General features: G+C 38.9%; 1 protein-coding gene across 5 annotated transcripts; it reads left to right on the top strand.

Annotated features, from left to right (window-relative positions):
- Window positions 1–5,408: 5,408 nt before the first annotated feature.
- LOC109954837 (golgin subfamily A member 7) lies at window positions 5,409–21,779 on the top strand. Of its 5 annotated transcripts, none has more exons than XM_020590454.1 (6): window positions 5,409–5,541; window positions 6,506–6,631; window positions 11,806–11,958; window positions 13,376–13,477; window positions 15,162–15,214; window positions 20,852–21,779. In XM_020590454.1, the coding sequence occupies exons 1-5, from the start codon at window positions 5,533–5,535 to the stop codon at window positions 15,201–15,203; spliced, it is 432 nt and encodes a 143-aa protein (XP_020446110.1). In that variant the 5' UTR covers window positions 5,409–5,532; the 3' UTR covers window positions 15,204–15,214; window positions 20,852–21,779. The 5 variants fall into 5 exon arrangements, with proteins under 5 accessions (XP_020446110.1, XP_020446113.1, XP_020446109.1 ...); XM_020590457.1 differs by lacking the exon at window positions 5,409–5,541 and adding an exon at window positions 5,652–5,671; XM_020590453.1 differs by lacking the exon at window positions 5,409–5,541 and adding an exon at window positions 5,903–5,921 and having other exon boundaries at window positions 20,855–21,779.
- The last annotated feature ends 662 nt before the right edge of the window (window positions 21,780–22,441 follow it).

Here is a 22,441-nt window from a genome sequence, read left to right as displayed (position 1 = left end):
TTTATTCTATACTATACAGTACTAGACTAGACTATACTACATTGTTATACTGTCGGGAGACCCTATGGTATCATATGGTATGGTGTACTACTGCACAATTCTGTGCTATACTTTATAGAGAAGTTGTATTTTTTCATGGTTACCATTATACCTGTGCACTTGATTCAGATGTTCACTGTCTCTGATTATTATTATTGAGGAATTTTACTGTTACTTCACAATGGAAATGAATTATGGGAAAGAGCAGTTTAAACAATATGTAACAAACTTTCTTTAAGATAATACATGGGTACAAAGAAGATGACACAAAATCTAGCTGAGCAGTATGTGAGTTAGTTTACTTTATGGGCATAGGTGGAGGCTTACGTGGGGGGAGGATTTTGATATTTCGTATAATTCACATAAAGGAAGTGATTTTACTCTTTAGGTTTTAGAAGGCAACATGTGAATTACCCTAGTTCCCATTTCTAATATTTCCTCACTTTCAACTGTGCATGTGTGACCTCTTTTAGCCTTAGATCCTCATTTCATTTACATCCTCTTTTTGCATCCTTCAGTGCAGTAATGTCTGAGCATCTAAGCATTCCTTGATTTCTCAGTTTAGACCATTTCCATATAAACAGAGGGCTGGATAACGTCTGTCTGAGGGTGTTTTGTTTGGCAGTCTTCATTTTATTCACACTGAATAAAATGAAGACTGTTGGTAAGAATTTTGATTGTCCAGATTGTTGTGATGCAGTTGAGCTACAGTGGAGTTGTGTTGTCTGCCTGTCAGCTCCTTATCATAAGTGTAGTGAGGCAGCATGCACGGCAGCTTATGGTCTGTGCAGAGCAGCTGCTTTGAGTATGTGAAGACCCACTGTTGTGCAACTGTCCTGCATCAGAAACCCCACAGAAAGGCACTGGTCCTCATGTGACCCTAAACACATCATAGCAGAGACGTACTTTAAGTATAATTCTGAGTGACAAAGAGCTCTAGTGTGAAACAAGAACACCACTGGTTTGTTTCCACAGGAAAAATAACTACACTTGTAACAAATAATATTGTAAAGACATCAAAACAATAGGTGAAAAAATATGTGACATAATTTCATAAGGAAATAAAGTGCCATAAAGGACAGTGATATAAATTTACTAGTGAGTCTCACAGACATTCCCACAGTCCCATGGGGGATATTACAGTATGTCAACATTAAAGATATTAGTGAAGGTGACGGAGCTGAGCTCACGGTGAATGGAAACTTAGAAGTGAAAAAAGAAGAAGAAAGCCACAGTACGTTGGACAGGCAGGTTTTGGGGCTTAGGATCATTCAAGCATGTTTATAAGCACAGCGCTGGTATACTGACTTTCCTGAACTCACCTGAACTGCAGAGTCAAAGTCTTGCATGACCATTCTCCAGCTGCTCATCTTACAGATGCTAAAAGGATTAAAACAACCCTCCTTAATAGGCAAAACCAGACTATCGATTGTGCGCAGCATTTCATCACTGAATTTTGGATCATCAGTCACATTTGTTAGCTCTGGGCCCAAGATGTTATGAAACTCCTCCAAAATCTGCATAACACAAATGTGTGAGAACCCTCTTGGTTTTTGTACGTTCACATGTTCAGTTATTGAGTAAGAGGTTATTATTTGCCTATGTACACTGACTTGCAGATCATTGTACAGGTCCTGGCAATTGTAAACTCCTGTCAGCTGTTCAGGAGTCTGATGGCAGTTGGAAAGAGAGTTTTTCAATCTAGAAGTCCTGCATTTCACACTTCTGAACCTCTGGCCTGGGGTAGAAGTGTAAACAGTCCATGCTGGGGATGGGTGTGGTCTTTGAGGATGGAGGCAGCTCTTCTGCGGACTCTGCAGTGGTAGATGCTCTGCAGAGAGGGCAGTGGAGTCCTGTCAACTCTTCTCCACAGTTTTTACTACTCTCTGCAGGCACTTGCGGTCGATAGCAGTAGTGCTGCCATACCAGACAGTGATGCCGCTGTAGTATAACAAAATAAGCAGTATTAACAAGCAACAAACAATGCAAAATAAACAGTATAAACAGGCAGACAGACAAAGGAATGTTCATTGAAATGAGATAAATAGGAATAAAAATAGAGTACTTAAAAATAGAGACCTGTACGGATCTGTATAATCTGTACGAGATATATTTACAGGTATTGCACTGAGGGTTATTGTCCAGTCATACTGTCATGGTCAAGTGTTCATCAGAGTAATGGCCCCGGGGAAGAAACTGTCCTTGTGTCTGGTTGTCTTGGCGTACAGTGACCTGTGCTTATTGTCATTGTAACACGTACAACGAAAAAATAGAATAGAAAAAAACATAACGTTGAAATAAGACCATATAAAAAACTTAGCTGCTAGAAAAATGAAATAACAGACCTCTCACACACACAGGCATATTATATTTTAGCAGCATTGAGTGTGGTAACTGCTATTGGGTAAAAACTATTCTTGAATCTAATGGTCCTTGATTTGATTGCTCTGAACAGGTAGACAGTTAAACTTTTGTGTGTGTGCATTTCTGTCTGGTTTAATCAAATAAGTTGCTAAGTAAATATTTAACGTAATGTGTTAGGCCATGTTCAGACAGGCTGTCACTGTATCTGGTACAGCTGTTATGTGACAGTAACACAACCTCATGTCTCCTCAGAGACAACAACATTGAAGAGTGTGGTCTGGAGATGTTCTTCTCAGTAGATATGGAGATCTTGGGGGAGATAAAGTCTCATGACCTCAAGGCTGATGGTGTGAACATCTTAGTCACTGAGGAGAACAAGGAGGAGTATATCAGGTGAAAGTATAACCACTCTTCAATCACAACAGCAATGATATCTGACCTCGGAAAACCCTTTTGGACTAAATGATTTTCTTTGGAACTGCTGAGAGGGCACATGGCAGGTTTAAAAAAGCATGAATATTTGTGTCGTGTTTGAGAAAAATTTGTTTTTTTGATCGGTGCAAGTCGTAGAGTTTAGCATTGAAAGTATAGGACAAAGATGGCGACTGGGCCACTTTTTGAAAAATGCTAAAACTTTTGTATGTGCGTGCACCACGTTAATGTCGACCCGATGTGTATGTGTGGATGGTTAAGGTAGCATGTTTTCAGTGTTGAGGCCGGATCAAAATATTTCCATAGTTTTTAGACCGTCGGGTTTATAAATTCAGAGCTGTTGAAGCCACAATGGGATCGTATTTGCCAATTTAAAGACCTGTCAGCTGTCATCTGTGAATTCATTCAGACAGGCAATGGTTTTGAAGAGGTGACATTAGGCTGTAAAAAGTTAGAATATAAGTCATGTAACTTTGAAATGTTATTGAGGATTATAATCAGCTAAATAAACTATCATCTCCTGTGGCTTCTGGGTTTGTGTAGTGATGTGCTTATACCGTCAGTCTCTTATTTAACGCTATGAAAATGTTGTACAGTAAAGAAAAGTGTGATCAGTCATGAAGATGTGCAGACGATGTCTAGATGTTTGTGTGGTTAGTGTATGGGATTTGATGTAGGCTGATTAAGGTACAAACAGTGATCAGTGTGAAAAAGTAGTGACACATGCAGTTCTATTTAGTTATAATTGGGATATCAACAGCAGAGAGATGTCACTATCACAGCTCCGAGGTGGGGGTTTATAGCCTGTGAGGGTTTGGATGCCCCTCCAGAGACTCTGTGCATCTCTAGTGTTGCTGAAGTGTCCTGATATTTTGTTGTTGTATTGACTTTTTTCCTTCCTGATTCCACGGGACAGGTTGGCTCTTGTTGTTGCTAGGCCTGCAGTGTCGCCGGCCCTAAAGGCTGCATCCTGAGCCCTCAGGAGTCTGTGAACCTCACCTGTGAACCTTTTACCCAAATACGCCTTCTTGTTCCTAAACGGAAATGTTTCAAGCCACAGTATGTTTATTATTATTATATAATCATGGCCATAATCTGAATACTATGTATAATTTAACTTACAAGAAGTTCAAAATGAGGAACACCATGGACAGCTTAGAATGACTCAACATCTTGAGATGTTGAGTCTGTGATGTGTTCAAATGACATAAATGATCTTGATCATTTTATGTAACACTATGACATTCACTCTGTTTTCACCTACTGGTCCTACTTAGCATAACATTTTATGTCAAGTAAGATTACAAAAACATTTTTAAATCCATGCTACAACTTTATGGGGAAATGTCTACATTACCCCTATAGGGGCACTTTGCCACAGTGTGATGACACCAAACTATGGTTTAGGCTACGGAGAATTACCTGTAGTGTATAAGGCTCACTAAGCAAGTGTAGCAAAGCAGAAATGAAGCAACAATCACAAACATAACTGACCACCCCATTAGCCACCATTTATGAAGATACTCCACTAGAGCGCTAGGCCGTCTTCAGTGTCAGATGAATTGATTGTTCTTGGAAATGCTAGCGCACTTTCCAGATCACCACTGGTGTGTGTTTATTTCAGTTCAACTTCAAAACTTGCAAACTTGCAAAACTATTAAAGCCAAACTGTTGCAGTAGTTTCTGTCACACAGCACCAATCTATGTGAAACATTAGAGGAAGTATTTAGATCATTTACTTAAGCAAAAGTAGAAATACCACAAAAAAATAAATAAATAAATAAAGATATATAAACTTTACAATTAAAGGTCTGCATTCAAACTTGTACTTGTGTAAAAATACTGACGTATTTTATGCACAAGTTAAAGTATAAATGCACCAGAATAAATTTTATATTAGGCTACATTGCTGATGCATTAACATGTAGGCAATATATGCGGTTTGTAGCTGACTGCAGTGGCCCTGATTCTATTTGTTTTATAGGATACTGAGTTTCATTTCCCACATAACAATGTATTGTATGTTTAAAATCTTAATCTGCCATAGCTGTCATTGGTGCAGTGGAGGAAAAATGCAACATTTTCCATTTGAGTGGAATAGAATTTGCATACAATGAAAATAAGAGTAGCTTGAAATGTCTAAAGTTCAGTATTTGAATCAGCTAAATGTAATTTGTTACCTTCCAACTCCACTATATGATAAAAAAAACACACTCTGGTCAATCAAGGATTTAGTCTGGACCAAGGAAACAGACTCCACCAAGTAGAAACATCATTGAAACACTCCCGTCAGTTATCAGGGTCGGTTATCTCTCCTTTGAAAAACATATCCCAGTGAGCACGGCTTTCCACAAGCCTCTCTTCGGATGCTGAGACACTAATCTCAGCACCTGCACTGACAGTCTGGCGCCAAATGTTGCACTGGCTCTTAGGACTATAATTTATTACAAAAGACAGTTTGATAGTGGTTCAACAGTTATTCATAAACATTTCCTAAAATTCCACCACACGCCGTATGTTGGGCTACAAGCATTTGAAAAGGTTTACTGCAAACTATTTAAAGGGCTTGTTTAAACCATCTTTCACACCCGGTACCTTAGTCATTAAACAGACGTTCCCACCCGGAAAGGATTTTTCGTAGTACACGTAAAACGCTGCTAGCGGAAGACAAAATAAATAAATAAAATATTGTTCAACATGGCAGAGGTAAGTTAACGAATATTTCGAAATGTATCTTTCATACATTTGAGGTTTGTCAGCAATGACTTTCTAATGTCTGAATTTTTTTTCTTTTGACATTTTCGTGTTTTTTGGGAGCATATCTGATAAACAGAAGGCAAGTTAGCCTGGAAACGTTAGCTGCCTCTTACTTGTCAGTAACGATAGCTGCATCTTTGCCAACAAGATAGGATGTTTACAGAACCTCTCATTTATGCGGCATTGTGGTAATTAGTTTGTTTTTTCTTCCAACAAGGAGCCAAGCTGCGTATAGCAGCTAGCTGTGTTGGATGAATAACTTGCAGTGTGCTAATCACATAGCTTCCTATACAACTGGACTATGTTGTAACATATTGCATCTCGAGCAGGTAACAATTAGGGTAATACATCGTTAAAACGTTGTCTCCTGACAGTATAAACATGGTAACGGAAGTGAGGACATTTAGGTCACAGTAGTCTCGAGGTGCCGTGGTCTTCTGACAGCAAACACGAGTATTATATTGTTTGATGTCTGTCTTCAATTGTCATGCTCTTTGGTGTTAATATATTTGTCTGGTCACATTTCTGAAACAGTGATAACATGCAGTTAACTAGCTACACTGCTATAAATAGAATATTTTGGGATTTGAGCTCTGGCAATATTGTGATGGGCATTTTATGCCATGCTATATCATGTTATATTGATATTATATAGATAAAAAGATTAACAAAATTATGGGCAGATTAACAGATTATGAAAATAATCATAGTTGCAGCCGACATCTATGCTTTTCCTACTGTCACGTATCTGTGTCTTCTGTAAATGTTTAAAGTAAGCAACATGAAAGTTTCATTTTTTTCCTAAGATGGACTAATCAGTTAAAGAAACCAATTGGGATTACTGAATGACTAAATTAGTAGTCCCCCAATACATCAGTCTGCTTCAGGAGTTGTTTTCTTCTATTTTTTACAGACTCACAGCTTGCAGGACATGAGGCAACAAACAGCCATTGCTGCCAAAGTCTTCATTCAAAGAGATTATACTAACGGCACTGTGTGCCAGTTCCAAACCAAGTTCCCTTCTGAGCTGGAGACCCGGGTAGGACACACCTCTTTGCTTTGTTTAGTTGTTGTCTTTGCACTGTCAGAGCACCATCCACTCTGTGTCGGACAGTTCTTAGCTCACATGTCATCTGTTGTAGTCATCGAACATAAAGCTTGTTGGGTATAGAAAGCTGAAATTATGATGTTACGGCTGAGGTAGCATCTGTTCCGGTTGCTCCTGTAACTCAGTGCTGTCTCTCATTCTGCATTTCTCTCATAGGCCCCTAATGTCCCTCACTCGTAGGTTGAAATAATTAAGCATCTTCCTGGAGTTTACTTTTCTATAATTTAAGACAAATCACAATCTGCTATGAAATTAGATAAAAGAAACTGGAATTTGTGATTTTAATAAAGTTTAACAGCAATTTCTTGATGAGCACAGAAAAAAAAAATCAGTTCCTATGTACAAAAATAAGAAAAGAAATTAAAAGCATGGCACTGCTAATACCCTGATCATTGCAGCTTGGTTTTGTCCATATCCATAAATGTCAGCAACACTCTCTTATGAAGTCATTTGTTGAGCTTTGTAGTTTAAACCTCTGCTGTCTAAAAACTTTGACAGCATTCTGTCCTCCTGTTATTACTGAGAGTCTGAACTTACCATGTCCCCTTGACTTGCTCATCGACACAGCTGAGCAGAGTGTCGAATCAGCAATCACAGTGCTCGTTATGGTGCAACAAGATCTACCAGTAATGGAGACTTTTTATGATCAGTTTATCAAGCAGCTGTTGAACAAGCAGAACACAAATTTGCAGAAACACAATGTCTTATCCACTTTCTTTGTGGGCAACTTGCTAAAGTTCCCAGTTTAACTCTAAACCAACAACTGAGGTTCTGTTTTACCTCTAAAACAGTGAGTGTATGTTCACACATCATGCTCATCATGCTTGTAATGCTAATATCTAGTGTACCAACGCTTTAACCAGTCAGGGGCAACAACACTGCAAGCACCCACTGCTCCCACTGTGAGTTCCTGGACCCTCCTGAGGGTTTCTGAAATTTAGCATCAGGCACTGGGCTCTAAAGCAGGCTCAGGTCAGTAGATACAAGAGCAGACTCAGGGACAAGTGGTACAGGTTCTGTTATGGATTGGTAGGCTCCTGCAGTGAAAGAGGCCTATTTTGTTCCTTACATAGCAGCAAGGAGAGCCGACATCTTTCCTAACATGCACTGTGTGTGAAAGGCAATATCACATTGTGGACTGGTCATTATGGCCTTGCAGGGCTGATACCTGGCCACTTTGCCATGTAAATCAAGGCATTTCAGAATTTTGGCTTCACCTGAGCTACATGCCTGTGGAGTCAGCCACTTTCACTTCGAGCTCGGACTTTCCATTGTTCTAACTGATGTCAACATGTTTCGCTAAATATGAAATTGCACTCACTGGCTCTTTTTTTTGTTTTTTTTTTTGAGCTTGTATTATGTCTGGTAATGAGTGAAAAGGTGATGAGTGGTGCTGCTGGGGTTTGAACTAATGGTAAGAGGTTTAACTTTAGTGAGCTTGGCTGCAAACACTGCAGTCTGGGAACTGACTTTGCACACTGGGAAAGTAGTGTTACCTTTTATAATGGAGTAAAATGTTTGTTGTTCATTGTTTCCTGATGTTGTGGTCATTGGTTGCAGCATGTTTTACATCACATGTCATTGTTTATCCAGCTTTAAAAATCCAATCGATTTCCAGAGTAGCGATGTTGTGTGACTGCTTTTATCTACACTTTTCTTTGTCCTGTGCAGCCGTCCTTTTCACTGTTGCTCATTGTGCTTTCCTTGTTTTGGTCCCACATGTGTCAGCTATGTTGCTTTAGTGCTGTGGTCTAACAGGATTGCTGTACAGTGAGTTGCGCAGACACATTTATCAATCAAAAATTGCACATTTGTTTATTATCATTATCAAGGAAATTTTATGATAAAAGGGGCACTAGAAATAAATTAAAAATGTGTGAACATGGAATCAAAATTGCTGTCAGCAGCTTCTCCAGAAGAACTCTGAGGGACGTTGTCCTTATGTGAACCACGGTGGACATGGGTTAAGAGCAGGCATCTGTAATGATGTGGAAGACAAAGAGCATATTGCTGAGAATGAACAGACTCTGTCACATTAAGACGGTACCAAACAAACAGTTCAGGCTTCAAAGGACAGAAAGCTGCAGTTTTGAAATGCAAACACCACATGAAAAGAGCCGTTTCGCAACAATAAAACCACTCACTGGCAGTTTATTGGCACTTCCCCCTTGATTGGGTGGTCTCGTGCTTTTTTGGGAGGATTCAGTACACACAGACACTAGTTGAAGTGCTGGACAAATAAATCATTGTTTTCCTCCTGGAGGAAAATTCTTAAGTTCTCTATCAAAAAATGTTTTCCCATATATGTGTTGGTTTGGTTGTAATTCTTATTAATTGTGCACTATAATGTCAAGCTGTTAAGTGTCTTCCATTTTTAGGCCAGTCATTTGTCACATTATGTTGTTTCGAGGATGTTAGCAGAGCATAATGAAAAAGTTTGCCATGTTTTTGGTCTTGTTCTGCAGAGGTTTGCATGATCTAACATCACATTAATGCAGACAGTTATCTTGGTTTGCGGCATTTATTACTTTGGGTCGCTCTGTTCATGTTTAAGTGCTTTTGGAGAATTGTACCCAAGACCTGGGAAAGCGCTGCAGCTAAATTGCCAGACCATTCAAGAGCGTTTCACTAATTGTTAACTGACGGTTTTCTCTGCCCTGTGTCTAATTTTTTTAAATTCCTATGTTCAGTTGTACACATTTTAGTGTCAGCTACAATTAAGAGAATGTTGTGTCTCTTACTTGAATTTGTAAACCCTGTTCAGCTTTGCACTCCTGTATAACACTATTATAGCTACATCACATGTAATGGAAAGATGCTCAGGCAGAGAAATGTGGTTTAAATTGCAGCCTCTGAATTGGAAAATTTGAAGAAGAACAAAGGCTGTTAATGGTGGTACAAAACATGCCTTAGACCACTGATGTATTGGAACTTGTTGTAGCATTCATTGGGCACAAGGGAGCAGAACATCGGATGATTTTCAGAAGCTCAGGAGGCCCCTTCCTCACTGAATTCATTTGAGACACCTGCAGGATATTCTTCATATGTGGAATAACTTTTTTGAAAGTTCCACATGAAGCCAGATTTGTTGGTTCTTAAAAAGTCTCATAGAACTTGTTGTCCTGGCAAATTGTTTACAACCTCAAACTTGCTCCGGAGCAGGTTTGTTCTCATGCTTATCCAATGTAAATTAACTTAATTTGTTTAAATGAAAAGAAAAAATCTAATTTGATGAAAAGGACATTGCTAATTGTTCAAATTATAGACACCTGTACTTAATTGTTTGAAATGTGCCAAGCAGTTGTTATTTGTAGGAAAAAAAATTGAGAAATGCTGCTATGTTGCACAGAATAAACTAAATGTGGAGAAGGTCACACTTGCTTTAAAAACTGTCATTTGAACATTGAGGCAAAGCTATGGAGATAAAAACTCTACTAGTAATGGCAGTAGAGCTAGAAGTGCATTACAGTAATACCAGTTTGCAGAATATTCTTGTACTTTTACCTGTTTCCAGGTGCTCAGCACTGTTAACTGTTGTTGCAGTTATGCCTAGCACACATTATGGGATGATTAGGCTGATTTCGTGTCCAATTTGCCTCTCCTGACAATTGGAGGCGTTCCAGACTCGAGGCTGGTCTGAACCAATTATCAGCCCAAATGATCCTGTTGTGTTAGGGATCTACAGGCATAATCTTAATGCTCCAGACTGTCTGATTTTAAATTATAAATATTAAATGTGCTTGATACTTGCAATTTGAACTCCTGTAATGTTGAAGAGATGGAATATTGAGCAGAAACCCGCAACAGCCTATCGGAGCGAGCTGACGGGAAGTGTCATCAATTATATGTTGTTTAGAAGAATAGAAATGCCTATTAACTGCAAGAATCTCTGCTGAGCTAGGCAAACAGTTGAAAAGGAGGACAATTTTCCAATTCACCTCCAGCTAATGCTGCACAATATACAGGCCATTATTCCATGTTCTCAGCCATGGCTTCACTGTTATTGTTTTTATTATTATTATTATTACTATTATTATTGGCAGATTTGTTTGGGTTGAAAGTAACCTGCAAGGTTTTTGTTTAACTGCATACCTGAATTTTTTTTTTGTTTTGTTTTTTTTTTTTTTTGTTTTGTTAAGTACTTCTCGCTTGATTACATCCAAGAATTTACAGTTTTCGTTGTAGGTGTTAAAATGATGATAAAATAAAGCTTCTTCCTCTTCTACAAGCTGACAACACTGGTGTGCTTTCATGATTATTTTGCTCTGAAGTCACGGGTGATCACATGAGTTTCTGTGAGATCCAAGTCCTTTTAATCGACACTGAAATTATTTAGTATAAACACCATCTGTGGTCCTCGCTGTTGACTGAATCCTCTGGTGTGTGCATTCTTAATACTGAAATATTAAAATTCGGTTAAGATTTGTCTTTATAACTGTGGCCTCCCACATTTTTAAGATCGGTTACGATTTGAAAATCCTCCCTAGTGTACACTAGGCCTTAGTTTAGGAGATCGCACCTGTCTTGGATGATTAAATCAATCTTTTCTAATCCACAGCTCAGATGGGGATTAAAGAACCAAAATATCTGGTTAAACTGAGGCTTAACCAGATATTGGTTTAACCAGCAGTAGCGCTGCATTATTGTCAAAACAGCCTCTCAGCCCAGCCACCCTCCATCAGTCTTTCTTGCAGCAAGCATTTGTTTAAGGGATTCTTGAGGAATACTGGTTTGATTATGAGCCAGGCATGGTTCCATTTTTTTTTTTCTCGCCAAAAGCTGTCCGCAGTCTAAAGAATAGTTCAGATATGATTGTGCTATTCAAGAAGAAGTGACAATCAAGATTTCTTCCTGGATTGTTACAGTATTGTATATCACTGCATTTGTCCTGTCAGTTCATGTTTCCACTGCAACTAAGAGGCTCTGCATTCCCTTGATGTAAGATTAGTCCAATAAATTTCAGCCCTTCATTTGTCTAGAGATGGAAAGGATGGGAGGAACTGATCTGGTGCTAAGACCAAAATCCCAGCAGCGACAGAAGTATGGTCAGCATGCTCTTGCGATCTGAACCCTATGATCTTTCTTTGTGTTTCCATGCCTTTCAGATTGAAAAACAGCAGTTTGAGGAGACGGTGCGGACGCTGAATAACCTGTATGCTGAAGCTGAGAAGCTTGGGAGCCAGTCATATATTGAGGGCTGTCTGGCTTGCCTCACAGCGTACACCATCTTCCTGTGTATGGAGACTCACTATGAGAAGGTGAGCGACAGTGTGCAGATTTCTGAAAAAAATAATGAATGCAGCTGTGTATTGAACTTAAGTACTTTTTGAGGTAAACCGAGCTCCAGCCATAGCACAAATGGGTGCGCCCACACTTCCTGTGGGGTTAGTGCTGGGAGTTGCAAAAACCTGCTTCACAGCCTTACTAAGCCAAAGCAAAATGTTTGTCACTTATAGGGTCCCTACATAGACTTGCATAATTTCCAGGACACTTACCCTAACCTTAATCAGAACTTCTACTTGCCTAACACTTAACCAAAGCCTGCACTTGCTTTAACCTTACACCTCATTGGTTTCATAAAATGTGACAAACTATGGACCAGAGGCTGGTCCCCAAAAGTGACTTCCGGTCACCACAAAGATAGTGTTTCAGTTTGAAACGGCAGTTCTGACTGTTGTGATATGACCAGACATTGAGTACCGACTTGCAGTGGCTTCAGAAAATACTCAGATCCCATGATGTTTTTGCTATTGTGTTATTTCATGATTGAGTTGTAGAAATATTTTAAATGGACAAAATTCCCAATTTTTTCTGGTCATTCTACGCTCACTAACCTATAAGGACAAAGCGAAAACCTGCTTTTAGACATTTTTTGCAAATGTAATCAAAGTCAAAAACTGAGGGTATTCAATACTTTGTTTTGAGTAAGCTCCACTTACCTGGATTTGGGCAGTTTATCTCATTGTTCCTGGCAGATCCTCTCGAGCATCATCAATTTGAATGGGAAGCATCTGTGATCTGACATTTTCAGGTATCTCCACAGTCTGTGTGTGTTAGTGCAGGTCTTGTATTTGGATAATATATGCAGAAAGATGTCTTGTCAGTCATAATAAACCCTTCAGGCATCATTTTTTCCATCATTCTGCAGGCTGGTTTAAGCAGGCTGAGTGTCAGTACTTTGTGTAGTAGACAGTGGAAAATCAGACAGCTATGGGAAAAAAAGAAAGTTATGCATTATTAAACTAACGGATATAGGTTGCTCAGTTTATTAGATTAAGGCCAAATGATGAAAGTGTCAGGATTATCCCTTTTGTCATCACTGTTGTGCTTTTTCTAAAAATATAAACACTAGTCCATCAATTTTAACAGCTTTATATTAAACCCAGTTTCTTTCTGACAGAGTAAACATTGTAGTATGTTTGCTATGCCATATGAGAAGCCTTAAAAAGCACAATGCACAGGGTAGAATATTAATTGGACAGTATTGTTTAAATGAGAACCAAGAGAATGTACAGTACTTGCACTGTTTGACCCGTGTTTCCCCTAAAAGACTGAAATATATGATTCAGGGTCTTAAATTGTCAAGATTATACATATACATTATTTGTGAAAATTATGGACTACTGTTGGATTGGTGTCGATGAGAAGAGTGAAATTGTTGTTGTGCCCTTGTAGGTTTTGAAGAAGATTGCAAAGTACATTCAGGAGCAGAATGACAAGATCTACGCACCACGAGGCCTCCTGCTCACCGACCCCATTGAGAGAGGCTTGCGAGTCGTATCCTTCACTTCAGTGTTTGTTGTAGCCAAAAAGTGCAATTTTTTTCTTCTTCTTTCAGGTAGACTATCGCTTATCTTTGACTGACAGTCCGCATTGTTTATTTAATAATAAATGAGCACATACAGGAAAGAAGACTGGTATTTATGTTGAACATTTTGGCTTGGTTTAACTTGTTAAACATACCCTAAAATCAGGAAAAGTGACTGTGATTGCATGACAGCGTTAAGTAGAGCAAGGAGCTTTTATGGTCACCTAATAGATGTAGTGATTTACAGGCCTTCTATCCCTGCTGCTAATGTCCCTGTAACTGATCCGAATCAGCTTTATTGGCCAGGTGTGATGGACACACGAGGAATTTGACTCTGGTACAGCGGCTCTCAATGTGCAAAACAGTAAACCAGCATAAGGCTGTGTAATACAACAAAATAGCAGTATTAACATCAACAAACAGTGCAAACAATGCAGAAAAAGCAGTATAAACAGACAGACAATGCAGACAACAAGGAATGTTCACTGAAATGAGATAAATAGGGATAAAACAGAGTACTTAAAGCTAGAGACCTCTGACTCTGTATAATCTGTACTATATATAGCTAGGACCAGCAGCCCTTAGGGTTAAAACACGCTAGCCGCAATCCCTTCACTGACTTGCATCATTTCCAGACATCTTGGGCTTATGGTAAATTGTTTTGTTAAAAGGCCACTAAAAACATGAATATTGAAAGGCAACAGCATGAGATGTTTTTCAAAAAAATCGACCATCGATATTTAAACATATGCTGCATTTCCACTAACAAGCGGTATACCCTTGTACTTCAACCTGCACAGCCTCCCAAGCTGAGATGGACCATCCTGCTTTGTCTTTCTACTGTATTTCATCTGTGTTGGTGACTGTTTAGAAGTCACCGAAGTCCTCATTTTACCTCTAAACCACTACAAGTGTCTCTTTACACAATGTGCTTATAATGCTAATTCTTGAGGTGTGAAGATGCAGAAATTTAACCAGTCAAAGGTGACTGCACTGCACACACCCCCTCCCCACTTGCATTCCTTTAATTTGATTTTAGTAGTACCTCTTGAGGGGTGCTGAAATGTAGCTCCCAGTGCGCACCTCCAAACTGGGTGCACAGCAGTGGTAACAAATGCAGAACCCATGACAAGTTTTACTTGGCTCAGCATGTTACAGTAGAATCCTATAATGGGAATACCTCTGTACAGTATCAAACACACCATGCAACATACTGCTGAGAAGGGTTTTATTCCAGGTCCAGATTTTTAGTCTAGTTAAAGCTAGCTTCTGTCTACAGTGTGAGAGGGAAACAACGCTGTGTGGGAGCTGCAGGTGTAAACATAAGAAGTAACATTTAGTGAAAATTTATGTAATAGAACGCTAAACTAAATAGTTCCCACTTTCTGAGTGGCAACTAGTTAGCCTGGCTTAATAGCTTCCACTTTCATGGTGACTATAAACTCAAAAGCTGAAATAGATAAATGCGGGGGGGGAGAAAATAAAAAAAAAAAGGGGGGGGGGGTTATCACTGAAAAAAATGGGCGCAGCTTTTGCAGTGTCTTTATTTATACTCATGTAAACGATGAAGAGGCTTCAAGTGTCGGTTGGATTCAACTGAAGGTAAAACGAACCCAGAGCTCCAAATGTTTTTCTTCACTGATTCCTATTAAGATCGAGGTCACCATCTTTGAAGACAGAAGCCTGACTAGATAAAAGCTGGCACAGTGAGTCTCATAATTACCATTTTATAACAAGGACTTTAACATTCTTAGTAAAAACACAAACGAGGTTTTTAAGTGTACAAATACATTTTCTAACTATGAAATGCACTTTTCTTAATGTTTGGGCAATACTGCAACCAAAAGAGCTCAAGTCAAAAAGCGGGTTAAAGAGGATTTATTCCTAATGTGCTCCACTGCCTGCTGTTCACATGTAGAATGCCTCCTCTGCACTTAAAGAGAAATCTCACATCACTGTTTAAAGCCTCTTGAATTGTGTTTAACTAAGGTGCTGTGTTAGTCAGGGTGGTGAAGTGTTGTAGGGATGATCCGGCCACATTGTGATGAGTCAAAGTGAGTGGCTTCATTCAAGTCTACAGCCTAGGACTTTCCATTGTGTTTTGGTTGGCCATGCAGCTAACATAGCCTACTCCACCTTAGCACTAATTCTACCACCAGTGTGTCAGCATTGATGGATCAAAACACCATTTAACATCCAGTTCTAATGACAGTGCATGGCGTATCATTATGGTGCATTAATTGCGGCCCAAGTTTTTGAATGCTCATGCTAACAAGGTAAACAAAGGAGTCGTCCTCCAGTGGGCGACCATGTCTTCATTGTCCCCTGTACATGATTGGTCAATGCAGCGCCTTTGCTGGATGACTTCACTGTCTGGTGCGGTGAAAGCTGAACCAGAGCCAACAGTACATTTACTGTAGTTAGGTCTTTAAGAAGTAACAATCACCTATCAAATTTTGGTCAAAACAGTCCATTTCCTTCTTTATGTTGCTGGTTACCAGGCTTCTACCTCATTCATGTCATACCTGAGGAAGTGGGAGAGTTGAAAGTGTTACTGGTGCCTGAAACACAAACTAGGAAGCAAGAGTTATAGCCGTAATGTTATAGAGATCAGACTCATACTCGCAACACAAGTAGTGGCGCAAATGGAACCACGTGTTACATTTACATTTAAAAGCGTCATTACATGTCTTGCATTTGTAATGATACATTTAGCACACTGCATCAAATAGTTTACACATTTGACATTGTTAATGTGAAGGATTGTTAAGAGTAAGCATATTGGATTTACAAAAATATTTTAAGAGATGAAAGCAGCAGAGTACAGTAACGACTGTTTTGTTAGCACTGAGTACCTACAATGCAGTAGATTTCATACCTTTACAGTGGCTAAGATTTTAACCAGCCACTTGACATGTTTTTATCCATTAATACCTTTGAGAAAGTGGCTTTGATGAAGCTTGGTGACTTCTATGCTCAAATTTACTCCCACTTTCAGCAGGCCTCGTCATATCGGTGACTGGTGCTTTGTCACAACTCTTGAAAATAATTATTTTTTTCTCTTATGGCTGAGACACACTAAGCTGATGGTCAGCTGTTGACTATTGTTGGCCCGTTAGTGAGCATCTGTCAGGGATTGTCTTCCCAGTGTGTCCCACACCGTTGGCACTAGTTGGCCTCCGGCAGCAGCTTTTCGGCAGATTTGACATGTTGAGTCTGCGTCGATGGTTGGGCCTCATTGGGCTGTTGAGCTCCGTGCATGAGAAGAGAATGGTTCAGGAAAGCCCCTTCAGTCTGTCATAGTAGTATCCATGATTTCACCTATTTAGTGTGGTTTCTCCTTGTTTTTTTTTGTTTTTTTTTTTTTGCCTCCACAACTTCCTTTTTTTTCTTCCACAACCAAAAGACCAAGGGCAGAGAATGGCAGTGCCATTTGCAACTTATCAGACATATATGGAAGCAGATACAAGCAGCAGCTATTTAGAATGAGAGGTGCTTTTTTTTGTTTTTTTGTTTTTTTATAGGTTACACTTGCATGCTAGCTCTTCTTGTTGCCCTTTCAGAATGGTGAATACAGATACCGCCATCTGTTGGTAGGGGAGTTATTTCTGTCACACAGGCACAGACCACACATGCTAGTTGGCTGTTAACTGTAGTCTGTGCAGTGTGTTCAACCCGACTGGCCCAGACAAAGGCGACGTGAGCCAGTCAGATGTCAACCTTTGTCGCTGCTAGTTCTTTTATGTCCGCTAAATGTGAGTATGGATCCTAGCGAAGGTTTTATATTTATAAAGATGTGTCCGTATTTTGTTTTAAGAGGCAGGACAGGGAGTGAGGGAAAAGGATTGAAGGAAGTAAATCTAGGTAGACAGAGTGAGTGTCATAACTATGATCTAACTGAAAGATTATAGACCTTGAGTTTAAACTTTCATGCAAATGGACTAAATGGAACCTGAAGTCTGTCTACACTGGTTACATTCACTTAAGATGCTGCTCCTGTGACTCACTCAGTGTACACTGGGTATAATGTTAGAGCCATGCTCAACTTAGACAGTAACACAGGGCCCCATTAGATTTTACTATACCTGCAGTGTAATTGGTTAAAAATTATTCAGTGTGACCTTGATGCAGAACATCTCAACTGTCAGCATAAACCTCAAACATTACCTTTTGTTTCAAGTGTTTCCAATCTTTCTTCTTGTCAGTTAATTTTACTATACTGGCAAAAAGGGCTTAAACCAAGTCATACAGCAAGTCACTAAAAATGATTCAAATATGAGGCTGTGTTATTTGAAAGGAAAGCCTTTCTGGGAAATGTTTTCCAACAAAGAAGATATCCTCTTCCTCAGTGTGCTTCATCATTGAGAGCAGTTTTTGCCATTTACTGTATCATTCCATGGCACTTACTTTACTATCCCACAGCACACCTTTTTTGTATGGATGCTAATACAGTGTATGACAGCAAATTATGGTTGTAAACCACAGATGGCTTTTATATATAATGGCTCACAACTGTCCCAGCAATCATTTCAATTTCTGTTCTCAAGCTCATTTCTTCTTGTCATCCTAGGATGTGCTGGACCCAAATCCTACTGAGAAGTACTTTGTATAAATGCTGTAAAGGGCTCAGTGTACACTGTAGCATAGACGGCATTTTATCTGTTGGGAATGTTGTGCTTGGCAACATGTTTGAGGCCATGGACACCTGTGGAGGGATAAAGCATTGCCTTACTCCTGTACAGACAGACGCATTACAAATTCCTGCTTAGTGCCTCAATACATTTACATGTCCTGTTGAGGATTGTAAGCGCAGGTCTTTTATTAGTGAACTGGAGCCTTGCCATGGTCACAGACAGCAAGCAGACTAAACACACAGAAGGTATATCTGTCCTTCCCAGTGTTTAAGCATCTGTATCCTGCCAGGGTCTCCTCTCCTCTGTCTCCTCCCGGCTTAGACTGATACATCAATATACCAGACTGACACCAGCCTTTCATTAAAGGTCCTACTGACATTTAAGTCATCATTAAGCTCTTTTGCCAGATTATCATCTTCAGGGGTGTGTGCTTTAAAATCTGCTATAAACCCTGCTTGTCTTTATTATAAGTTTATCTAGACTTATGTCTTAACCTCCTTTTTAAAGTAGCTTTAATCATTATTTTTAAATAAACAGTGGATCACATGACCGTCTATGAAAAGGGATGGCATGTAATAACAGCCCTACAAAGTATTACTAACTCTGCAGATCCCCTCTTTTCTACTTGATGTTTTATCTTCAGCCTTACAGCCCACAACATAACTTTTGTTTGACTCATACAGCTCTCATCACTTTTGTGCCATGGTGGACATCACCAAACAGCTGTTAGGTGATGAACATAAAGTATTTTTGCCATATTCATTTTGCAGCAGCAGCTCACTGCAAAATTATTGCAGCTGGTGCTTCAGAATTGTATGAAATATCATGATACAATTACACAACATTTCTTAAGGCATTTAGTTTGAAACAATAGATACAAGAAGTGGAGACACCTGATTGAGGCAAGAGGGAGAAAGAAGAGAGACGATGGTAGTTTGGTTTGGTTTGATTTGATTTATTCTTTCAAGCATGTAGAAACAGTTGCTATGACAACACACATAATTTTACACATAATCCAATATCAATTTGCTTATACCTAGTACATGCTGGAATGGAGTAGGAAGAAGTCAGACTTATCCAGTCCTACCCCATGACATCATCGTACCATCATTGGTTTGCAAGCAGTATCTCCACATAAATAATTCTCTTCTACACCACACAAGTAATATACTAAAAAATTATTACAAAGTGTTAACATTCATACACCACACCCACAATGTTCCATATAATTAATCATTGAGCCTGTTCTTGCATATATCTTGATTGACACATACCTTTATATTTATGTTTAAACTCGTCAATTCTATTACTATTTTTTATGTCCGCACTTAAATTATTCCATAGTTTTACCCCACTTATGGAAATACAAAATCTTTTTTTGGTTGTACGTATAGCATGAATTTTTAAATTTAACTGACCCCTTAAATTGTATCCCCCTTCCCTTTCATTAAATAGTTTTTGAATTCCACCAGGTAATAAATTGTTCCTGGTTTTATACATAAACACAGCAGTCTTATATCCCACTAAATCAAAAAATTTTAATAATTTAGACTGTATGAAAGCTCTAATGGTGTGATCCCTGTACCCCATCTTATGCATAATTCTTATCGCTCTTTTTTGTAATATATACAATGGTTGAAGTGAGCTTTTGTATGTATTTCCCCAGTTTTCAACGCCATACTCTAAGTATGGTAAAATCTAAGTATGGTAGTTTGAAGTAACATTAAAGAGCCCATGTCATGCTCATTTTGCTCATTTCCAGCCATTTAATGTTTAATCTTGGGTACCTCTAGATTAGCTTGGCGCCCCTCATAACTCCAAATAGATTGTAATTGTTTCGGAATCAGAGAGCCAAAAAGCCTCTTCCTTAAAATGAGAGGACAGTTTGTGAATGTGCACAGCTCCTGTTGCCGGTGTTGTCGAAAGTGAACAGCACAAAGAACTGCAATGGCATTAATTAATTAGAATTTCTCTTCCATAGATGCTCCGTAAGCCACTCCAACTCCCTCAGTGCTCTGCTTGTAGTGAATAAATTATATAAAATCTTTAAAAAAAAGTTCCTGCAGATGAAAATGGAGAAACAGTGATGTCTTGCATTAGTGTCAAGAGTTGTCTCTCATATTCAGACTCAGTCTCAGCTATTATCACTATTGAAAGGAGTTAGGAAGTGAGTTTCCATCTAAATGTTGCACACATTTTAAATGAATTTCAGTTTGCAAAAGAAAATGAAAATTATAGTGTATTTTCATCCAATTTTGTTATTGAAATATTAGGATTTGGATTGTTGATGTAAACAGTTGGTGGTGCTAATTTTCCAGTCAGGGGCACTCTTCTGTGAACGTAACACATGCACTTGAAGCACTTGTTGAAGTGTCAGTTGAAATGTATGTAATTAAGAGTTGAGGTGTCAAATTGTTAGCGGACAAAGTGTCAGTTGGAGTATAACGACTAGAAATTAAATTGTTAGTTGTTAGTTGAACTGTCGGTTCAGGTGTGAGTCTCTCTGCCTACTTTTGTATTAATTAACATCCTTAATGACTGCACTCTGGCTAGGTGTGCCACTTAATGCTGATTACTGTCATGATTTGAATGGATGAGTTGTCGTTATTCATTGCAAGGTTTTTCTTGCTATGAAAGTAAAACTGATTGTTGTGCATAGTTTTATTGAGTGTTCAGTTTCATGTCTAACTAATGTATCTATTTCTGTAGCAGCCATTTAGCTGTGTGGAGCAGCCCAGCACCAGTACCCACCTCCCTGAGGACCACCCACAACTGCGCCCATAATACTGCGTCTCTACAATCTGTCTCTTTCCACTTCTGTTACTATCATGTACATACACTTATTTCATTATTGTTTTCTTATTTGCAATGTTGCATTCTTTAGGTTGAGGCTTAGTTTGTTATAAGGTTGTAGTTGGAGAAAGGTAGAGGATGTCATGGAAAAACTGATAGACTAACACACACTTTAACATTCTTCAAGCCGTGATTAATTATTCTTTTTTTTATTTTTGACAAACACTTTTTTGATTAGTAGTACTCATGGAATTCTGACCTTTTTTATGACCTTTGTCTTTTTTTGGATGCTCCTTTTTGAATAGGCCAACAAACAGGGTAACTTATTTTTATGATGGTTTATAGAACTCCCCCACAACCATGCTTTCAGTGATTGTCTTGGCTGAACTGATGATATAATTTAATTCTGGTGGTGTTAGTGCACGTGCCGCACCTTATTTGCTTTCATTCATATTTATATGTTCTTGCAAGAGTTGCTTTGTGCTTATCACCTTTTCTGCATTGTTCCTTTGTGGAGTTAAGAGACGACTGAACTTTGTCAGGTTCCAAACATTCCAGTCCAGTGTCACAGATACAAATATTCATGTACAGTATATATTTTCTTCTCATGTTAATTTGAGAGTTTCTTCTTCTGCTCTCTAAAAAGCCAGAATATGTGCTTGCTTTGCATTTAGCATGTACTATTTTTAATGCTACTTCCAGAGTCATGGTTATGTATTTGTAAACTGTGTGATGCATAGTGTTTGACTGCCGTACTGCTACTGTTTTTGACATGTCTAATAACCCTGTATTTTACAGTGAGATTGCCTTTGACCTAAGTATTAAAAGTGCTCTTGTTAGTTGATAGTGCCTGTAATGGCTTTGAATGTTGCCTTTGTGTTTGTCTAATGCCTAGTTCAGACTACATGATTTAAGCCCGGTAACAGCCTGACGACCAGATGGTCTTGGGCGTCATTACCAACAAACGCTGTCGGACATGACAATCATTTTATCTTGTATAGTTTAGTCATCTTGTCTAGTATGGTTATCAATGACAACCGAGGTTGCACATGTGAAGCCACAAAGTTGTTTTTTTTTTGTTTCTTTTTCTTTTTTCAACGTCTGACATTTTAGGGCAATGCTGATCAATAGGAGAAGAGAGCGCTGATCTCCTTGCACAATTTTGGTATATTGGACTGAGCCATATTCATTAAACATTAGTGTTACAGCTAATGTTAGCATATTGACTTTCAGTCAGCCTTGTGAAGGAGCTACCCTACAGGGCTAGCTGGCTAGTTTTTGGTTTTACTGTTGCCATAAAAAACAGCTTTTTAACTGCTCTTCAAGTTCTCTGTGATGGATAGACAATACATAGGCTACTGCCTTTTTGTATCACCCAACACAGGTTCATGGTTGAATTTTTTTTTTTTTTGTATGTTTATTTGTGCTTTTCTGAACACAAGCAGCCAGCATCTCACACACCACGGGTGCTATTCTGTGTTTATATCCTCCCCGTCCCTGGCACCT

This window comes from Monopterus albus, unplaced genomic scaffold (assembly GCF_001952655.1).
Source record: "Monopterus albus unplaced genomic scaffold, M_albus_1.0 scaffold12.1, whole genome shotgun sequence".
NCBI classification, from domain to species: domain Eukaryota; kingdom Metazoa; phylum Chordata; class Actinopteri; order Synbranchiformes; family Synbranchidae; genus Monopterus; species Monopterus albus.
The sequence above is the reverse complement of the archived record's forward strand: the minus strand, read 5'-3'. Positions and strand labels throughout refer to the sequence as shown.